We start from the raw sequence: 22356 nt of genomic DNA, 5'->3' as shown, positions 1-22356 counted from the left end.
TTACTGGAAGTGAGACCAAAACTAAATGTTTACAGTTGCAGCAATCACCAACTCCTTTAATACACTCCTCAGTAAAGTGATCCTTTTCTCAACCCCCCCACCCCCCTTTCCCATTCATAGTGGGAGGACCGTAGTCAGGAAGCCCATCCCAGTCCTGATTCTCAATATTTAAGCCCTCCCTCTCTGCCCCAGCCTCAGACCAAAGCTTACAGAGTATGAGCGAGTGTGTGTGTGTGTGTGAAGGGGAGTTTTACGAAGAACCTTGCCAAAACAGAGGAAGAACAGGGGCGTTCTTATTTACAAAATCTTTCGTTCACACAAATCTTTTTTTTTTTTACAAGCATTTCCATGTGGAATATTCTTATCTGACCGTCAGGATTAGGTGGATCGTTTTTTGTTTTCCTACAAAGCTATGGTGGCTTACGATGAACTGGGTAGCTTGGTGCCCACTAAACGGACTTTACAAGTGATAGACTACCAGAACCAAGCCAACAAAGAGTCAGAGGTGAGATATTCCAGGGAAGATGAAGTTTGTGCTTGCTTTAGTGTTACTTATCGTCATTCCGACAGAAACTTGTTGCTTTTTTGTCCTGTATCACATCTATGACTCAATCAGCACCTAGCCCTTTTCTTATCTCTCCCCAACCCTGCTCAGTATAGCTCTGTGTGGGTGTGTGTGTGCGCGCATTCTCAAACTGTGATTGTGAGATTAAGCGCCGTACCGTGTTCAGCCCGTTTTCAGAATGCTGTGTTTCTGATACTGACTCCAGATAACTCCAGTTATATGGCTTCCTTCCACCCGGGCAGTGAGGACATTGGTTCCCCTTGGGTTTTGCATATTCCTTGTCTGGTTGGAGTTACCTAAGCAGGTACTTCAGCTTAGAGGGAGGGGGTGTAAGTATCCCCTATCTATATGGATCAAAGTATTTGTGTCAGACATGGAAAGGGTATTACCATAGAATTGTAGTTGCCATTGGGTGTATCATTACGTATGTGTGTGTGTAGTTGGTGTAGGTCGTACAGCCCCTCAGCAGGGTGCTCAGGTGAAGAGGTTCCAGGTGTGAGTGCTTCCATGGCTGGCTGAAAGCATTCCTCCAGTCCAGGCTTAATTAGAGGGACAGGGGGGGCACAGGGAGGGGGTGAAACCAAACCCAGGTGTGCTGCTCAACCTCCTCCTGTGTGAGCTGGAGGTAGTTCTTACTGACTGGCAGGCTGGCTGACTTTCTGCAGAACTCAGTTCTCTACAGACTGCATTTTTCCTTCCCTTCTGTGGCTGTTGTGGTTGTGTTTTGGAAGAGGGTTCTTCAGTTGCCCTGTAAAAGGAAGGTTGAATGTTTCAGTTTCATGAAACAAGGCTAGCCACAGATTTTATTTTATTAAGTTAGAACAACAACAAGAACATTATTTATATGACTGAGGGCATAGGAAAGGTATCTTTTCGGGGGCCTTGACTGAATTTGATGCTGTTTTGGGAGAGATGAGAGGCTGGAGTACCAGATCATAAGCACCAACGCTGGGCCCTGGCTAGTTTCTTGGAGAGAGCTGGACCTCACAGTGTCTCCTGGGAGCTCAGTACAGTCAGATTGCCAAGAATAGAGTCCTCTATCTGTCTGTCATGTTGCCCTCGCTAAGTGGGTGTACAAAGAGCAGGACTAGACACCCTTTGTTATTCCAGTCGTCCCCCACCCAACTGGTAGGAAAAGGACAGTGGACAACACACGTTTCCAATGTTGACTTTGCAAGCCCACTGACTTTGAAAGCAAACCCAGCCCTTTATGTCACTTGAATTCTTTTGTCCGTCGAGTTTGTCTAGTTTCTGCGTAGTTTTGGCTGTTTAAAGCAAAAGCGTTTCTCTCTCTCTCTTAACCTAGAGCCCCAGATCAGAGGTTTACTCAGTTTTAAACCGGGTCAGTGTTTCGGATTTCTACTCTAACAGTAATGTAAACTGGGCCATCAGTCCAAATCGGTTGGTTGCGCTTCGTTTGTTGGCTCGGCTAAGAGCCGGGGCCCTACAAGTTTTTCTGGGCTCGTCCGGTGATTGCTGGCAGATGTCAGGAGAAAGACAGACGACACGTCGGGCCATAACCTAACCACGGCTGCAGTAGTCGCCACGCCAGCCCGGGACCCTAAATGGCTGCTCTGTCTCGCTGAGATTTGCTGAGCCAAGGTAAAAAAGAAAAAGGTTAAAAAAAAGGCCAGTCAGGAGAACTAGTCCATGGGACTTTTACAAACATTAAACCTTGTGTTATCTTCGGGTCATTCTGGCTCATCAGTCATTGTGACCCACCGTTGTATTGCGACAACTTTACCGCATACAAAAACAAAGTGAAGCATTTCCTTTTAACCGTTGGGCTGTCTCAGACCCCCCACATTGCAAAGGTTAAAATAAAATTCTTTTTATTTGTTTTTGTATTCGGTAAAATTGGGTAAACACAACGATGGTTCGTTATGAACCTTTGGGTCATGTGACCCGAAGGCAGCACAAGGGTTAATGTCAAGTTTTATAAGATATATTTTTCCCTACCCACCTGAAACGTCGCCTCAGAAGACGATAATTATAGCTGTGGCCTTCTCACCCTACCATGTGTTTTGTTTGAGAGGGGGAACAATAGATCTCATTTTTCTGAAATGGTTACCTCAGGTCTGTGAGTCTTTGATGCCTTCGCCGGTTTGGGCTTTTGGCAGTGAGCCAGGCCTGGGGGATGGAGGGATTGAGGGGAAGGGGGTGGAGGGCCCAGGTGTGGTGCTGGTCTCACGCAAAGTCTGCAGGGGCCTGTTCCAACTCACAGACACAACAGGGAAGGGGGGAGGGGCAAGGCGGGGTTTGTCATCACAGCCAGGCCATGGAGGTTTACCGTCGTCAGGCCATAATGCTGACTAGGTGTGTGTGTGATAGACTGTTGGACAGCTGAGTGCATGGTCTCATGCATTCCTGGCATGCTTCCTGACTCCCCTTCTCCAGCCCAGCAGCAGTCAGAGGGAGAGAGAGGAAGGGAAGGTCTTTGTGCTCTCCTAGCCAACTCACACACCTACACACTCACGCAGACACTGATCCTTGTCAAGAAAGACCTCCCTGATAGCAGCTCAAGACTTGGCGTTAAGGTCATGTAACCTCAGTTCATGGCAGAGCACCTTTTGGGAATGCGTTCCGGTTTAGCCTACTGTAGCTTTAACCTGTGCCACACAGTAAACTGAGTTTATGATCAACTTTTTAAATCTTTCTATCGCTCTCTCTCTTGTCCTTGCTCGTACTCCAGGAACCCAGCAACAAGCGCGTCCGTCCTCTTGGCAGGGTGACGTCGCTAGCCAACCTAATCTCTCCAGTCAGGAATGGGGCCGTCCGGCGCTTCGGCCAAACTATCCAGGTAAGGCCCCCTCTGCCCCCTAACCCCCCACCGTCAAATCCTCTCCCTTCACTAGCCTCCACCCACACACATCCCCATTTGAGAAGCTACTCAACCACCCACTAAGCGTAAACGTTAACAAATCATCCCTTCCCTTTTTTGTGTCTTTTTTCCCCCCATTTTATTTGGGGACCATGCGCAGTTCATCTCCTTCCGGGGCGATGGCAAGTCACCGGGCGGACCCCAGAAGGCGTGCTGCAAGGCTGCGGTGGCACCCACTCCTCCCAAGAGGAGGAACAGCACCCTCTGGTCTGAGACCCTGGACGTCCACCAGAAGGGAACCTTCTCCACCAAGGAGATCAAAAGACAGGAGGTGAGGTTCACCACGACTTTCAGTCTAACGCGCCGTTTACTTTGTCTCGGTCCTGCAAGTGTAGAGAGTGTTAAGAAAGTCCAGCTCGGGGGGTAAAGATAAGCAAACAATTGTCTTTAATGGGTTTCAAAGTTAGACACATTCATCATGTCCTAGCTAGCGAGAGGTTTTCAAACACCAGAAGGATTTATTGCCTCCAGCTCTTGTTAGTTCTCCGCCCTTCCCTTCTCTCTCTCTCTCGTTTCTCTTCATCTGTTTGTTTTACACCCAGCCTCAGTATTTGTACCCAGGAACCTAAGAGGGGTTAAAAAGCCTTCATGACCCATTCTGCCCCAACGTGTCCAGACAGTGTGAGCTAACATGGACCAGTAAGGTCTGACACACTAACAACCACCCCCCACACTCCAGCAGACATCTCAACCAACTGACAGAAACCCAACACTGGACCCAGTATGAGAGAGCACAGAAGGATAGAGGGAGAAAGAGATTCGGAGGTTGAGCTGTGTCAGTTCGGACGCATTCAATTAGTTTAATTATACACTGGATGTTAGAAATATATGTCCTGTTTTTAAATATGCCTTTCAACCCCCCTCCCTTCTCCCCAGGCCATATTTGAGCTGTCTCGAGGAGAACAGGACCTTATCGAAGACCTCCAGCTAGCACGCAAGGTTCGTACTCTTTTTCTCTCCTCTACCCCCTCACCCTTCCCCGCTGAGCTGCACTCGGCCTTCTCCCCCTCATCCTCCTCGTAAACAACGAGAAAAACCCTCAACTTACCTCTGTGATCATCATCCCCCCCCCAGGCGTACCATGACCCTATGCTGAAGCTGTCCATCATGTCCGAGGTAGAACTCGGCCACCTGTTTGGGGACCTCGACGCCTACATCCCCCTCCACGAGGATCTGCTGGCCCAGCTTGCTAAGGCCACAGGCCTGGACGGCACCGTGGGCCAGATAGGGCAGATCGTCCTCAACTGGGTAGGTGCCATAAAGCAGATCTCCTAAAGCCTCTCCCTGTGTCCAGTAGTATTGTTGTTGTTTTTTGTTAACCATTTTAGTTGTTTTTGGTTTTCAAGTTGCCGAGGCTGAATGCCTACAGGGACTACTGCAGCAACCAGCTAGCAGCCAAGGCCCTACTGGACCAGAAGAAGCAGGATGCCCGTGTACAGGACTTCCTGCAGCGCTGCCTGGAGTCTCCCTTCAGCAGGAAGCTGGACCTGTGGAGCTTCCTGGACATCCCCCGCTCTCGCCTTGTCAAGTACCCCCTTCTCCTGCGAGAGATCCTGCGACACACTCAACCCGAACACCCCGACACAGCCAGCCTGGAAGAAGCGGTACGACCACGAGAGAGGCACACACCCGCTCGCTCATCCACACACACTCCCTCATCCACACACTCGCTCATCCACTCACACGCTCGCTCATCCACACACACTAGCTCATCCACACACACACACCTCAGGTATTTTAACAGCCATTCCTATAACCTTGTTTTTGTTGTACGTGTCCAGATCTCCGTCATCCAGGGCGTGCTGTCTGACATCAACACCAAGAAGGGCGAGTCGGAGTGCCAGTATTACATCGACAAGATAGAGTACCTGGACGAGAGGCAGAGGGACCCACGCATCGATCAGTGCAAGAGCCTGCTGTGTCACGGCGAGCTGCGCAACAAGAGCGGAACGGTGAGCGGTCTAACACACACACACGTGCGCATCCTCAGACTCCATAGTAGCCCCAAGTTGTTTACTGTCAGTCAGCCAATGCCTTTTTTTCAACACACTCAAGTTCTCATTTACTCAAAAACTAAGACCCAACCGCACGGGAATCCGCTACAATGACAATCTTAAGTCTGTTAAGAATGCAAGTAGCTATTCCTGAGATTAAACTAGTTTCAGCGCTGCGGTTGTTTTTAACCGTTTATATATTTCTCTCCTTCCAGAAGCTGCACGTGTTCCTGTTCACCCAGCTCCTGGTCCTCACACGGCCCGTCACACGCAATGAGCGCCACTGCTTCCAGGTGTACCGGCAGCCCATCCCGGTGCAGGACCTGGTTCTGGAGGACCTTCAGGACGGAGATGTGAGGATGGGTGGCTCGTTCCGAGGGGCGTTCAGCAACGCCGACAAAGGTAACGCCCAAACACCCCCTCTTCAAGTCCTGTTTCATAAAAATACATTAAACTGAATAACTGAATCATTCATTTAACTGAATTCACGCTCCTGTTGGGTGATTGGGGGTTGATGTTTCTAGAAGTTTTTTGACTGTGTTCATTCTCTGTCTCCTTTCCCAGCCAAGAACATTTTCCGTGTGCGTTTCCAGGACCCAGCCCAGGGCCAGTCCCACACACTGCAGGTCAATGACATCTTCCACAAGCAGCAGTGGCTCAACTGCCTCCGCAGCGCCATCTCCGTCCACGGGCCCCACCTTCCCGCCGCCCAGCCCGCCTCACCCCTCCCCGCTGCCGCGGGGGCCGATGCGCGCCTCCTGCAACGCCGCTCCTCTTCCCTCTCCGCCGTCATCCACATGGAGGGGGCTGACGAGAACTGCCCTCTGACATCTGTATCCCCCCACAGCTCACCCTGCAGGAACGACAGCCCCAGCCCCGCCTCTACCCCCTCACCACACTCATCCGGCTCCTCCTCCTCATCACCAACATTGCCACTTATTTCACCCCTGCCACACAAAACCATAAAGGACAAGAGGTCTCTCTGTTCCCTAGGGAAGAGGAAAGAGACTATGGTGTAGGAGGAGGAGGAAGGGAGAAAATGGACTCCTGTGGACATTTTGTTTGTAGATACTGGCGGGGGGGAGGGGATCCTCACAGGACATCACTGGGGTATTTATACGTTTTGTGTGTATTATTATTATTATTCCAGCAGTGTTCTGTTTTACTGTCCTCATTGGCAGCTAGTTTACTTTACCCCCCTCCATCTCTCCCCTGTTTGTTTCAGTCCACAGTGGCTCCATGCATACCTGGGTAACGCAGTATTCCGGAGAGCATGGCTTCTGTTTGTAGTTTTACCATTACAATGAGCAAGCATACACACCCATGAATCTGTGTAGAAGTTGTACATCTATATCAGTTTTCTGCTCCTTTGGGAATGGGTAAGCATTAATATATAAAAAAAAGTTGTACTTTTTTATCATTTGAATCTTTCTGCACCTATTTTATTTTAATACAGCACTGTTATTAGCCCAAGCCAAAGTTATTTGAACCTTGTTTGGGGATATGGACGTGGAAAAAAGGATGAGCACCCACAAAAGACAACATGGATATGAACATTGAACACCATCGCTTCAAAAAAAGTATTGTTAGTTGCTCTACTGGAGGACAAGTATTAGTTTTTGTACATTCCTTTAATGACATGATGTTACTATGATCCGGTCACCTTGTTGCAATGACAGGCAGTTGAAAGAATTCATGTAAATCCAATCAAATTACATATGATTTTCGTTTACTTTTGAAATGTTAGAGCCAAATATTTATCGCTGCACAAAAAGTAGCGTTGTTATGTTATATGACGTCCAAAGTAACTATAGAGAAAGGTATTTTGTTTTACTCAGTCTCCAGCAAAACAGTAACCAAAACATTTCTGAGCCGGACTCTTCCGAATTAAATAGATCACTTTTCAATGTAGCATCTTGGAGCTAATGGGATAGACACTGTTGGCTGCACAAACAATGACATATACATGCTTGTCTGAAAGGATTTGGTTTGTAGGTGAGACAGTGTTAGCCAAAAAATATATAAATATGTTGAAGGACTAGAGAACGTCTGCAGAAAGCAGGAAGGGAAAGATGGAAACGTAGGATTTTAAAGAAACTGAGAAGTTGGATGTTTGGTGCAAGGCGTACGTAACCCCACAATGGTAGCTCTCTGACAGAGCTGAGTGGTTCCTTGCTCAAAATTGATGTTTTGAGGCACTGGTGAAAAGCCATTGAGTATAAAAAAGGGATTTGTAAGTAAGGGAGGGAGAGAGAGAGAAGGTATGAGAAAGTAATAAAAAAAGGATGTGTGTAAGATGTGTACGAAACAAATAACAAGAGGGCAAAGGATGGAAAAACAGAACTGCAAATGTCTATAGGACTGCCATGGCAGGTATGTAAGTATTTATGTGGTGTAAATCAAGGATTATAGAACAATAAAGATCTATGTAAGATTTGCATCGTAACTTGAGTTTCCTGGATTTTTGTACTCCATGATCTAGAGTAAGCAAATCACTCAAGGACATCATGTTTGCTGGATGGAGAGTAGTAGGAGAGTATTACTTCTTGCCTCTTCGCTAGAAGTTAAAATTCTACCATAAACATATATTTGAGCGTGTCATTTGTTTATTCAGTCTATTCCTGTGACCCACATAGTCAATAAGAAAAACACTCTCACTTAGTTTCTGTTGACGAGAAACTTAAATGTTCATCTTTAGCTCTATTATCATTTACAGAGAACCTTTTCAAACTTGGCAGTAGTTAACATGTTTCAAAATGGGGAAATAACTATATCGCCTGACACCTCTTTCCTCAGAACCCGTTTCCACAGAAGAAAACGTTGTCTTGTCAAATGTGTCCTAACAAATGGTCCCCAAAGGCCTTTAGCACACTGATAGAGACTTAGGACTCTCCTAGTCTGAGGAGTTTAGAACGATCAAATTCTGAAGGTGACATGAATTTGATTTGGTTTTATGGTGTCAACTAAGATAATGTAGTAAAAAAGGAGGGCAACACTTTATTTTGATGGTCTGTCGGTTGACACGCTATAGGTTATCAGTAACTACTCAGTAGCATGTCAACAATGTATCCGTTTACATTCAACAAAACAGTTTCAACAGATATGTAGTTATGCATTTCAAGTGTTGATCTACATATTTTACTGAATGTGTCTGCTGACTTTCAAAGCAATAAAATATAAATAAATAAACCAATATTCATCTAATTGTCTGTAGATTTTGTGTTGCATTTTGATAGTCCATCTGTTGGCACACTATAAGCTGCAAGTAGCTACTCAGTCGCATGTTATCAGTGTGTCAGTTGACATTCAACAGTTTCAACAGACAAGTACCATGTATTCAACTAACTGTCTGTTGACTATCGGGTGCATTTCAAGTGTTGATCTACAGATTTTACAAAATGTCTGCTGACTTTCAAGGTTTTTTAACCAACATTCAACTAATTGTCAGTTAACTGATACGTTTACTATCTGTTGATAATGCATTGATTCTCAACTAAAGATAATGTGCTTCTCTTTTTGATTATTTACAAACTATTAATAGGCATTCTCCACTAAATGTTTGTAGACGTGTTTTAGGACCATACAATTAATGTGAAAAACCGTTCAGTGTAGTAGAATGCCTATAAACTATCAACAGAACACATATTAACCATTTGTACATAAAGAGGAACATTTTGCAAAACTGATCACTAACACTGGTTAACTAAAGTCAATACCAGGCTATAAAGTACAGTAAAACCAAAATGATAGGCAGCAAATGAAAGAAAAAAACAAATTCTACACTCATTTTGGTCAATACCTGACCAAAAATAAAACATAAATACATTCACCACACTGGCAACGTTTCTTTTTTATACAGTTACAGTAACAATTTACAGAAGAACATGTGGTGGCTAGCTTTTTAGCCGAACAGGTGCGAATGCTGAACACAGAGAGTCGGTCCGAGTTTTCAGATGCAAACAGTAATGATTTTATTGATCAATACGGGGCACATACGGTTAGGTCTCTCCGAGCACAAGATAGAGAGCCTACTTAACATTTGAATACAGACAGCATTTATAGTGCACAGAATGCCCCTTATCTAAATGGCAGTTTAGCCTGCCATGGTGTGTTCATCTTCTAAACCCCTAAAATGTCAGTTTGCCCTGTCCTCTGTTCTTCGTACAAGGTCTGAGTTCTCGTGGGTGCCTCTCGTTATCTCTTGTGAGCATTTAGTAAATATGTGATGTTCTCTTAGTAACCTACTGAGAGGCAAAATGTCAAGACAAAGCCTGTCTACTGTGTTTTGTCCACCCAGCCTAAACCTGAGGTGTCTTATATCCAGTTTTCGGCCTACGACAAACAGAATATACTGCCAACTGTTAGAAACACATCACCCCCTAAGCTTGTTCATGAACTTGAAGCTTGTTACAAGCATTTAGTATTTTACAGTAAAAGGGATGAGCTCTTTGTTGCTTTTCATCTTGATTTACTTTTCTGCTAATTCGCCAACTATTTACCACTTTTGTGTAATAAATCTTCTCCTTCCGTATCTCCCCTCCATGCTTTTGCTCGGGTGAAATGAGTGGTAACCGGCATACTGCCACCCTTGCTAGGCGAGGGGCATTGTGTCGAATGGAACACCCGTACATGCTCAAATATATTCAGCGGCGGCCCAAATATACTGCATCTGGGGGCCCGTTTCAATAACTAATATGGGGCCCTACTAGTGATGTGTCGTTCATGAACGATTCGTTCATTTTGAACGAATCCTTACAAGGACTCGGGAGTAACGAGTCCTCTCAAAGAGTGGTTCGTTCATTTTATCGTGGCCGCGCATCGGGACTGTTGCATAGGCTCGTCCAAGTAAACAGAAATGATTCGTTCATTTCCCGACTCGGTCTTCGGGTACGAGTCTTTGGATCATTTTTCACGTGACCTGCATAGGCTCTGTACTGGTAGCTAGAGGAAACAAACGATTCGTTCATTTCCCGACTCGGTCTTTCTACGAGTCTTTGGATCATTTTTCATGTGACCTGCATAGGCTCTGTACTGGTAGCTAGAGGAAACAAACGATTTTTTCATTTCCCGACTCGGTCTTTCTACAAGTCTTTGGATCATTTTTCACGTGACCTGCATAGGCTCTGTACTGGTAGCTAGAGGAAACAAACGATTCGTTCATTTCCCGACTCTATCTTTCTACGAGTCTTTGGATCCTTTTTCACGTGACCTGCATAGGCTCTGTACTGGTAGCTAGAGGAAACAAACGATTTGTTCATTTCCCGACTCGGTCTTTCTACGAGTCTTTGGATCCTTTTTTCACGTGACCTGCATTGTATTTTTTAGTAGAGGAAACAGTTTCCTCATTCCCTTTCGCGTGGCCGCTGTTTTAGTAAGACGTGAATGATATTCGCTGAAGTCATCATACTGACTGGTTTTGTTATTTAGGGCTCCTCCGGTAGGAGGAAACCTATTGTTTTTGTTAGTATTCTTATTATTATATTTCTCCGCTAAATGGCCCAACAGCTCAAAAAGTCCTTGACCCGATTTTTTCAAATTTGGCCCAATGATACAACAGGTACTACTCCCAGACCGCTAATGGCCCATGTACGCCTATAGGTGGCGCTATAAGCCACGCCCAAAGTCTATGTGATTTCCCCAGCGCCCCATTATTCCAAAATGCCTAAAAATTGGTATACATGCCTTATTTCTCATGGGGAACAAAAAAGCCTCAAGAACCCATAAGGTCCGCCATGATAGATTTTGCTGTACTGTCCAAATTTGGTACAACCTTCAAAACCCTTCTCCTCATGAATCATAGATCCAATCGACTTGAAAATTGTTACAGATTTGTAGAACAAATGTCTTTCTATAGGGTCAAATTGAATAAGGAATGCAATACAAAATGGCTGAAAGAAGTGTATTTATTTAAATGTCCACATTGTCCACATGTCCTCACCTTAATATGTCAATATATGATTGAATTCAATTGAATTGCTCCATAGCGCACATGCTCCAAATTCTCAGACTCATCCTGCCTCTTGACACTAGGGTGACCACCTGTCGCGCTTTGCGTTGTGTCGCACAGCATTATCACCCCTTGCCCCGCACGTCGCATATTGAAAATGCTGTGCGATTCAGCGCAAAGCGGGACAGGTGGACATGCGCGAGCATGGCGATACACACACACACATGCTTTCTGAAAATTGTGTGCTGACCAAGCCCCCACCCTCAGTTTTTAGCTCCTGTTTCATTTTGCTTCCAATCACAGCTCGCCATTACGAATATAAATTATTTTTCAGCGGCCATTGTTGTTTTCAACTGGAGTCGCCTGATAGCCATGTTGGAGGCAGCCACGTTCGGTAAATCCTATTTTTACACATTTTAAGATAGAATCAATGATTGGGTTTGTGAAAGTACACTACTCTTGAATTATGGTGAAGGTTTGAGCACTTTTAGACCTTTAGATTGTGAGTTTGAAGTGACGGAAAACCGAACTCGAAAAGTAGCTAGCGTTTCCCCTTTGTTTATAATTAGTGAATCATTTTGCATCTCTGCGAATTCTTCACCCAAAAGGTTGAGGAGGGCAGCCTTTAGGGGAAAAAGCGATTCCCCACGGAACTGTAGACTCAGAATTTTGATTTGGTTCGTGAAAGTCTTTGTAATTGGAGTGAGTTCGGACGCCAGGGAGACCGCATAGGTTGCATCATGTTCACCATTTTATTTACAGTTCGATAAATTCTACCCCCGAAAAGGGCAGGGCAGCCTTTTAGCCAGATGGTCCTATTATTTTTGTGATTTGTGGAAAAGCAATTTGAGTGAGAGTGCATTGTTTTGATATTAGCCTCAGAGTTACCCTTACAAAAAAGAAGTATATTAAGAAGTATACTTAGAAAATAGTTAACTTTTGATATAATTTTAAGGAGTATACTTAGAAAATAGTTCACTTTTGATATACTTTTAAGTATGCTTTGAAAATAGTTCACTTTTGATATACTTTTAAGTATGCTTTGAAAATAGTTCACTTTTGTAAGAAGTATACTTAGAAAATAGTTCACTTTTGATGTACTTTTAAGTATGCTTTGAAAATAGTTCACTTTTGTATATGTAATATACTTTTAAGAAGTATGCTTAGAAACAGAAAATGGTATGCATTTCTTCTGGAGTAGGATGTACGTTTTCTATTATTATACAGCAAAAACAGTCAAAATAATTTTAAAGTACATTACAGGTTACATTTTTTAGATCAATCTCATTCTAATTATTCATGTCTATGAAAATCTATTATGCATTGCACATTGAATCTTTTTTGGTACTGAAGCTGTAACCTTAATTACTGCCAAAACATTCTGAAGCCCTATAATCTTATACTAATAATTATCAATTAGAGTATTAATGGAAAAAACTAAAAAGCTACTTGAGAAAGAAGCAGACAGAAGGGTGGCATTATGCATTTGAAGGTTATACTGTCAAACTGACTGAAGAACGAAATAACGACGTGAAAAAATGAAGATAGCGTGGCTGGTCAATTCCCTTGATGCAAAGCGGTAAAAAGTGTTAAAATGTGCTGATAAATTTGCCTTTTGTTCGAAATACAAATGTAACTTCATCAATTTCGTTTTTTAAATGTGTCTGCTTAGAATGTAGTGTTTTGTTGGGTGGTCATTGTTGTGGTGGTTTACCATTGTAACCATGAGTTAAATGACTGTTACGTTTCATAAGAAGAGCTGGATTCTTTTAACGCTTGCGCAGTGAATAGCTTCTTTCAGCTAAGAATCTGCAGTGTAACTTTGTAAGGGTCCCCGTTCTCACTAAGTGACTTATAATCTGAGGCGTTTGAGGGGCTCCTAAACATTATAATATATTAGTAAGTAATAGTAAAATTACATTTATTAAGTTTGCTTCTTGAAGTACTTACATTAATTAAAAGTGCACTTGAAAGTATTGCAAAGTATACTTTGAGGCTCTTTAGGAAGTATACTTGTATGTGTAGAGTGCCCGAAAATGTACAGCTCGACTTGATCATCAATTGCTTGGACGGGGAAGCTAAAAGACAAATATTGATTTTGGAGGACAGAGAACGGAGTAGTCCTGACCAAATATTTGTTGTGTTGAGGGAGTTGTATGGTGACCAAATGTCTGCCTCAGTTCTTCGCCCCCTCTGTTTCGGCTGTAAGCAGGAGCCCAATGAAACAGTCTCTGAGTTTACCCTGCGGCTACAAGAATTGTTCCAGAAGTTGAAGAACTCAGACCGGGATAATCACGGCAATATGGATCGGTTAATGAGACCAGTTCCTGGAGGCCCTCCAAGACCGAATGCTCCGGCGGGAGCTTAGAACACTCGTCCTGGTAGACCCAGAATTGTCCTTTGCCAGGGTTAAGACAGAAGCCATGTTCCGGATCAAAGCCGATGAAGGAGGAGTGTCAACAAGCTGCTTTGGGACTAGTCACATACCAACTCCTGTACCACTGGACTTGAAACAGCTCCGCCAAGATCTCAAGGTAGAAATAGTAGAAGAACTGAAATCCCAGATGGCTTCTCTAGCCAAGGATGTTGTTGGAGAGCTTAGGGCCGAATTTAATAACATGGCAAGCCAACACCCTAGACCACATGGCCCCATAGATGGTCAAAACACATGGCAGCGTCAGCGCCTAGCGCCATACCCTCGCCTGACTTGTCAAAGTGCTCCTCCTGTGGTTGGCCAGTGTCATGGAAATTTTGGAATACAGTTATAATATGTGTGTTTTATATGAGGAATGAGTTTTAAGGGAAGTCTGAAGGAGCTTAATACAGTGACAGTCGATTCAACCCATTTGGTAGAGATGCCATTTGCAGTTTTATAACTAGGAGACGTGAAGTCTAAGAGACGGGAAGTCTGGGTGACCTGAGAGGGTTCTTGTCACCTGGGGAGGAAGAGACAGTTGGTCTGGAGACAATGTGAATTCAACTGTATTGTTATTGTGATCTGCTGCTCTGACCCTTCCTGTAGACTTGTTTGAAGTGGCCCACACAAAGGACAGTTGACCATTTGACTGGTGAACCCTTGTGGTTTTACTATCTACTGGTTTGGGGAGAGAGGCCACAATAAAGAACCGTGGGAACTTGATATGAAGTCACTGTCACTGAGCAGTGCTGACCAATCACAGAGTTCAGAATAACCATTTGATCTAAAGTTTATATAAGGCAGGGTTTTGGGGTTGTTCTGTATCACTCTGGCGAACGACCTGTGGCTAGCACCTCCTTCGTTATGACTGATCACAAAGTACTTTGTTAAATCATGATCTGTATAAGCAAAATAAATTTATTGGAACCGCCATCTCTTGACTATTCAAATCTACACAGTGCCACTAGAATTTTTCCATATCACCAGTCTCAGTGTGATCACAGGGCCCCATCTTCACACCATCGTTGGCCTAGCCAGGGCAATATAAACCCCTCCCCCCCTTCAAGCGGTATGTTTCAATACGATGAGCAAGGAAGACCCATCTGTAACCGATGTCAAACCCCTGGACACATTCAGCGCTTTTGACCAAGACAGAGGAATCAGTCTCATACCCAGCCGCCTTTAAACTACTAGGCCCTGCTGCCAGAGGCCAGGCAGTGGGGGGAAGTGGTGTGGTTCCTGCAACCGTATGTAGAGAAGGCCTCATTGGAAACTCACCCGTTGTCACGGTAAGGATCTCAGGAGAAGATGTGCCCTTTATCCTTGATACAGGCTCACAAGTCACCATGCTCAAGCAAAGCACTTTCCATCAGCTTTTCGGGGATGAAGGAGCTGGCCTCCAAGACCCCTCGACCTGGTTGAGCCTGAAGGCAGCCAATGGGCAACAGATTCCTTATGTTGGTTGTATGGAAGTAAGCCTTGGTATTGGCACCACTGTACTTCCCAAATGTGGCATTATTATAGTGAAAGATCATTGTCTCCTACAGACTCCAGGTCTCTTGGGGATGAACATTCTCAGACGCTGCTGGAGCATGTTGTTCAAGGAGGACACCTCAGAGACAGGATTTGCCCTCCAAGCCAACTCAGGGGGTCGAAAAACATGGCAGGAGGCGATGGCTATCTGCAGCCAGGAGGCAGGATTTGCCCAACCAGATGGTAAAGTCGGATATGTACGTGCACTGTACAATGTTACTGTTCCACCTAAACAGGAAATGGTACTCATGGGCAGGGTTCGGGGGGGCCCTGGAGGACACCCATACCTAGGCTTGGTGGAGCCATTGTCTGATCAAGCTGACTTGGACTGCCTGGTGGCCAGGGCTGTGGCCAATGCTGATTGTGGTAGGGTGCCAGTGAGGATGGAAAATCCGGGTACAGTCCCAGTCTACCTGAAACGTCATCCAAAGGTTGCCTGTTTTTCCCTAGTTATGCCTGCTGATGTTTTCTCAGAAGGGGTGGACCTGATCTTGGAAGAACCTAACACCGTGAGGGTCCAGCTACAACAGGTGACGGAAGCTGAAGCCCCCAGTGATGCAGGTATTCCAGTGGACCTTCAAGTGGAACGATTCTGACCCCAGAACAGACTCAGCAGGTACATGTTTTCTTGGCGAAGTTCAAAGATGTATTCTCCATGTCTGACCATGACTAGGGAAAGGCCGATGCAGTGTTCCATCAGATCCCTACGGGAGAGGCACCACCTATGAGGGAACGCCACCGCCAAATTCCACCGAATCTCTATCAGGAGGTGCGTACCTTGATCCAGGGCATGTTGGAGGCAGGAGTGATCAGCAAGAGCACTAGCCCTTGGGCATCACCCATAGTCCTGGTGCGCAAGAAAGATGGTACTTTAAGATTTTGTGTGGATTATCGCAAATTTAACAGTGTAACCCGTAAAGATTCCTTCCCGCTGCCCCGCATAGAAGAGTCTCTCACAATGCTTTCAAAAGCAAAGTTCTTTTCCACTCTCGACCTTGCCAGTGGATACTGGCAGGTACCAGTGCACCCCAGTGATCAAGAAAAAACTGCATTTACTACACCCATGGGACTCTACGAGTTCAGTAGGATGCCCTTTGGGTTGTGCAATGCCCCGGCCACGTTCCAGAGGCTGATGGAGTCATGTCTGGGTGATCAGAACTTCCAATCTCTTTTGATCTACCTTGATGACATTATTGTCTTTTCACATGATTTTCCATCTCATATGAAAAACCTAGAACAGGTGTTCCAGCGCTTGGTCCAACATGGCCTGAAGCTAAAGCCCTCCAAATGTCATCTCTTTAAAGCTGAGGTACAGTACCTGGGACATGTGGTGAAAGAGGATGGAGTGACCCCAACCAGTGAGCGGGTGCAGGCCGTAACGGAGTGGTCACGCCCCCAGACGGTAAAGGACGATTTATACTTCTCCGTTTTTACGGAGACGGACACAGGGAACGCCCTCTCCGACGAGGAATTCCTTCTCCGTGCCCTCTCCGAGCCCCTCGGAGAGCTCTACGTGCACCTCCTGATTTTCCTGACTATCCGTCTGTCCGTCTGTCATTTTACGGATACCCCTTGGCTGTAATTGGTCCGTATTAAGAACCGCTTGCGTCAGGGGCGGGGTTGCCGTGATAAACAGAACGAACAGAATCCTTTGACCGCCATTGCTGTAAGTTTTTACAATTCATATTTCAGCTAAACAGTACATGTAAATCAGCATCTGAATTAAAATGTGACGAGAAATGGGCAGTGTAGTTGCTGAAAATGTGCGTATTTTATTGATGAAACGGCTAATTTGTACATTTGCTCCGACTTCTCGATAACCTAGGTAAATAAACACTCGACGACGACTTACAAAAAAACGTTGCGCCACCTACTCTTCTGGCGGTGAATTGTTTTCAGCACCCACAGCCTTCGGAGTACTATAAATTCAACCAATCCGTCTGACTCCGTCCGTCCGTCTGTGCGTAACGGAGTCGGAGAAGTATAATTCTGCCTTAAGAGAGCTGCGGGCATTCCTTGGCCTTATTGGTTATTACCGACGTTTCATTAAGGATTTCTCCAAGATTGCTATGCCACTCCATGCGCAACTAGTGGGGCAACCAAAGAAGTCTCCCCGCAGGACAAGCCCTCCCCTTCAGAGCTGGACCGCAGAATGCGAGGGGGCATTTCAGCAGCTCAAGCATGCTCTGGTAAGGGCCCCAATTTTAGCATTTGCTGACTTTTCACTACCTTTTGTGTTGTATACGGATGCTAGTAAGCGAGGCCTGGGTGCTGTCCTTGGCCAAGTTCAAGGAGGCGTGGATAAAGTTATTGCTTATGCAAGCCTTTAAGCTGGAATTTTTGGCCCTAAAATGGTCCATCACAGAAAAATTTAAGGAATATCTGTTTGGGGCGACATTCACGGTCTTTACAGACAACAACCCCCTAGCTCATTTATCAACTACAAATCTAGGAAGTGTGGAACAATGCTGGTGTGCCCGTCTGTCCAGCTACAATTTTAAGATCCAGTTCCGACCCGGCCGAACAAACCTCAATGCGGACGCCCTCTCCCGGGTCCCAGTGGGAGAACCAGGCCCGTTGGAGGAGGATGACCTCGAAGTAGCCCCCTACACTGAAGTGGGTGTCGAGGTAGTGGTTGCCTTCTGCTCAGGAGCTGCTGGTAGTGTTACTGCAGCCAAACACCCCCCTCACTATACCCCAGTACAGGATCAGTGGTCAGGTATGACACCAGAAGCCTGGAGGCAAGCGCAACAACAAGATGGTGTTATTGGTAAAGTGTTGTTGTTTTTACAGAAGTCTAAGCTCTCTGCCAGTGACCGGGCGGCCTCGCCACCAGAGGCGTTGCGCATCCTGAAGGAAAGAGATAGATTGTTCCTCCAGGATGGTGTTCTCTTTCGGCGCCGCATAGATCCAAGAACCCTAGAAGTATGCCACCAGCTGGTGCTTCCAGACGCCCATAAGCGACAGGTATGGACGACATGCCACGAACAAGCAGGGCACTTTGGCAGAGAAAAGACACTGTCTTTCATACGTACCAGGTTTTTCTGGGCCTACCAAACTAAGGACATTCTTAACTGGTATGCTGCCTGCCCACGCTGCATCTTGCGTAAAATGCCCCCCATCAACACAAAAGCACCACTTGTGTCCATTGAAACCACTTATCCCCTTGAACTGGTTACCATGGATTTCCTGAAATTGCATCCCTCCACAGATGGCCATCAATACGTCTTAGTAATGACTGACCACTTTACCAAGTATTCATGGGCAGTGCCCACGAAAGACCAGACTGCAGTCACCACAGCTCGAGCAATGGGGAGTAATATCATTCGGTTCTTTGGAAGTCCATCTAGGTTTCATGCTGATCAAGGTGCAAATTTTGAGCCAGCTGTTGGTAAGCAGTTATGTGAACTTTATGGGGCAAAAAAGAGCCACACCACACCAAATCATCCCCAAGGGAATGGAGGCTCTGAACGTTTTAACCGCACTCTACTTCAGCTCCTAGGCACCCTGGAAGAAGACCGTAAGCCCCATTGGCCGGACTATATTCAGGAACTCCTGCTGATGTATAACAACACAGTCCACTGCTCCACAGGCCAAACCCCGTCCTATTTGCTGTTTGGCTGGCAGCCCCGCCTTCCCCTAGATCTGGTCCTGGGTACACCGGTGGCGAACCTTCCTGAGACCCCTTCTAGCTGGGTACAACGCCATTATGAGAGACTGTCCTATGCTCATCAGACAGCAAACAAAACCCTGGACAGCACACGACATTGGCAGAAGCGGAAGCATGACCAAGCCCCTTTAAGTTGCCCCCTCCTTCCTGGGGAAAGGGTCCTGCTGAAACAGCGGGGACGAAGGACTGGGGTAAGCTTGCAGACAATTGGGAAAAGGCACCCTATATTGTTGTCCGACAGCCTAATGTAGACATACCGGTCTATGTAGTTAAACCAGAAACGGGTGAGGGGACAGAAAAGGTGTTGCACCGTAATCTTTTGCGGTCATGTCCGGTGAACTATAGGACACCCATAGTTGAGGCTGAACCACCATTACCTGTTGTGGGAAGTGGGGGGGTGCCTTGGTGGGGAATGCTGTGTTTTCCAGGTCCAGGACACCAAAACATGCCCAGGGTCCCGGGGAACCAACCACCACAACACCCTGAGCTCTACAATCCAGGAAACCCAAGTGTGTCCAGGGTCCTGGGAAACCAACTAACGCAACACCCTGAGCTCTACAATCCTGGCCAGCAGGAGGCAGCCAACCCAGTGGTCACCTTCCGACGTTCACAGCGCACCACACAAGGGCAAAGGCCTGCCCGCTATACATCCTAATTTAAGGTGAACTGTTTCTGGTCCATACATACCATGAGGACGTGGCATTGAAAAAGTCTGGAGGGATGTAATACATGTAATCGTAACATTGTGATGTCTCTCTTCCGGAGTATCGCTGCCAACAGAAAGTGGGTGGACCACGACTTGCCTAGCGTCGCGCACGCCTACTGCCAAGCCGCCGGCTCCTCCAATGGGTGACCAGAGTTCCGGAATTGCTTCTCCAATGGACAATTGACGCCAATGAAGGACAAGCCCCTTAAGGCCAGGTACTACAGGCAAAAACCCAGATTTTTGCCTGTATTTGGATATTTTTTGATATTTTGGTTTTATAACCAGTAAACTTTAATAACATGCCACAAATATTGCCCAAAAATGTTATTTTTTTTTTAATGATTTTATACAACTTTTGCCGAGTAAACAAAAACCTTAAATCATGGTCTGTTACCATCTTTTATTGAAATTTGTCTCAGCAAGTTAAGAAATAACTTAAAGGAATTGTACATTGTTGGAAAGCTTATTCTCTCAAGCATATGGCTAGCCAAATCATATATTGCTATTTACTTTATTGTCATGGCAGTGAGGGGGGAACACAGAGCGATAGAGAGAAACCATTCTAACACTTCTAAATGTTTAACAGCGATTTTCTCAAAATGGCATCTAGCACACATGTCAAGTTAGACAACTCTTGGCTCATAATAGGTAAAGCCACACAATTTTACATACTGCTTGGTAATTGCAATATCTAGACATATTCAGAGGGATTTTCAAATATTTTTTGTCAATCTCATTTTATGTGGTGTTATATACCAAAAAAGAGGCGAAAACGTTGTTTTTTAGCACTTGTCAAGTGCATTTCAACATAATTAACTGAAACTGAGGAAGGAATAATTTTGACAAAAGCCTCTGAAAAATTCTAACCAATTAGTTATTGATCCCATTAAAACAAACCAAAAAGTTCTGACTTCATTTATGATGTAGTTGCCGGGTTCTACATTGTATGCAAATTAGCGCATATTTAATGAGATAACACGTCATTTGCATAATTTATTGGGGGGGAAACTAAAAGTCACAATACAAATATATCTTATATTTTTGGGTATATTCATGTGGTAAAGTTTCAGTCTGATAGAAGAACAGGATTTTTTTCCCTATTCACCTGTAGTACCTCCCCTTAAAAGGGGCATGTGGGCATTTGTACGGGAGAGAGTTGAGCGAACAGCGGAGCGATTAATGTGGACTGGTGAAGTTGTGATCCTTGTCTTATTTGTACCTTTTAAACTTTTGTATTGCTTCTTGTTTTAATCGTAGATATATGGTCAGTGTCTTAAGCACTGTTGTACCTGTTGTTAGCTATACTTAGATCTTTGCTTGCCGTGTAACCTCACTACCGTTTGCAGTGCGTGTGCCTGTGTTGTGTGCGTGTGTTAACCTAGTGTGTCGTGTTAACATGTAAACGGGTGTTTTGCAGTGCTTATTTCACCGTGGTGTATGTGAACTGGCTTACAGAGCATATGCTGTATTGGGACACTAGACCTACGATCTGCTGCTGTTTTTTAGCTGTACGTAATAAATTCATGGTACTTAATATTGTGAAGTCTACCGGTTGTCACTGAAGTCCCATTCCAGATCTCTAGTTTAGAGCATAAGAAGCGAACCATTACATACTTCATGAATTGAAAGTGCACTACACAGGTTACTTTAGAGTATTCCAATGTATACTTTGAAGTACTTTAGGAAGTATACTTTATGAACTGAAAGTGCACTACACAGGCTACTTTAGAGTATTCCAAAGTATACTTTGAAGTACTTTAGGAAGTATACTTGATGAACTGAAAGTGCACTACACAGGCTACTTTACAGTATTCAAAAGTAAACCTCGAAATACACTATAAGTGTACTTTAAAGTGTACTAAATGACCTAAAAAGTGGGCCAATTCAGTTTACTTAGTACAAAAATAGTATATAAATAAGTTCACTGCTAGTATACTTTAAGTAACATACACACTTACAAAATTAACTTGAAGTATACTTCTTTTTTGTAAGGGTAGACTTGGTTCGCTCACTGGCAGTGACTGTATTTCACTCAATTCTACTCCAAAAACGTCAGGGAGGACTGCTGAAGATAGCCAGTATATAGGATATTTCAAAGCAATCCTGTTTCCTTCGTCATTTGCCTGAGAAAGCGACCTACGTTACCCTTACCTTCATGGAATTGCTAGTTTCTGCTCCACCATTTCCACCGTAGTGTTATAATAAATATAATTTAGGACAGCAATTACATTTTTGTGTTATCATTTCGCATTACACACATTTAGTCAATGTTCTTAAACTCAACCGATTATTGTCATTTTACCATACTGTTCATATTGAACAGACATCAGTGTTTACTTGGAAAGATTACTGTATATTTCCACTTTTGAATTGTATTTCCATCATAAGTTTGGTCTTTAATTTCATTTGGAAGTGGTATTAAAAGGTCTTAAAAAGTCCTACATTTAACTTGTTTATACCTGTAGACACCCTGTGAAGCCCCCACCCCCCACTCCAGAGACAGTTGGTGACAGAGAGGTGCAGACATTAAGTTAAACATGCCTTAGGATTAGAGTAACAAATGTGTAAATGGATGTTGAAACTCAGTTCCCTGATTTGGTGCATGTCAGTTTAGGCAAAGATAGCCTTTTAAACCTCTAGGTTT

The 22356-nt window shown here is 44.8% G+C and overlaps 1 protein-coding gene across 3 annotated transcripts; it reads left to right on the top strand.

Moving 5' to 3' along the window:
* The first annotated feature begins 209 nt into the window (after positions 1 to 209).
* Positions 210 to 8642, top strand: net1 (neuroepithelial cell transforming 1). 3 transcript variants are annotated; one of them, XR_009932531.1, is made up of 10 exons: positions 210 to 505; positions 3258 to 3365; positions 3547 to 3717; positions 4323 to 4385; positions 4521 to 4694; positions 4793 to 5050; positions 5228 to 5398; positions 5656 to 5842; positions 6005 to 6550; positions 6666 to 8642. XR_009932531.1 is itself a non-coding variant. In XM_062482868.1 (9 exons), the coding sequence occupies exons 1-9, from the start codon at positions 413 to 415 to the stop codon at positions 6457 to 6459; spliced, it is 1680 nt and encodes a 559-aa protein (XP_062338852.1). In that variant the 5' UTR covers positions 210 to 412; the 3' UTR covers positions 6460 to 8642. The 3 variants fall into 3 exon arrangements, 2 of the variants coding, with proteins under 2 accessions (XP_062338852.1, XP_062338853.1); XM_062482868.1 differs by having other exon boundaries at positions 6005 to 8642; XM_062482869.1 differs by lacking the exon at positions 6666 to 8642 and having other exon boundaries at positions 6034 to 6233.
* The last annotated feature ends 13714 nt before the right edge of the window (positions 8643 to 22356 follow it).

Source organism: Osmerus eperlanus, chromosome 17 (assembly GCF_963692335.1).
Source record: "Osmerus eperlanus chromosome 17, fOsmEpe2.1, whole genome shotgun sequence".
NCBI classification, from domain to species: domain Eukaryota; kingdom Metazoa; phylum Chordata; class Actinopteri; order Osmeriformes; family Osmeridae; genus Osmerus; species Osmerus eperlanus.
Note: the sequence above shows the minus strand (reverse complement) of the source record. Positions and strands in the feature narration are given on the sequence as shown.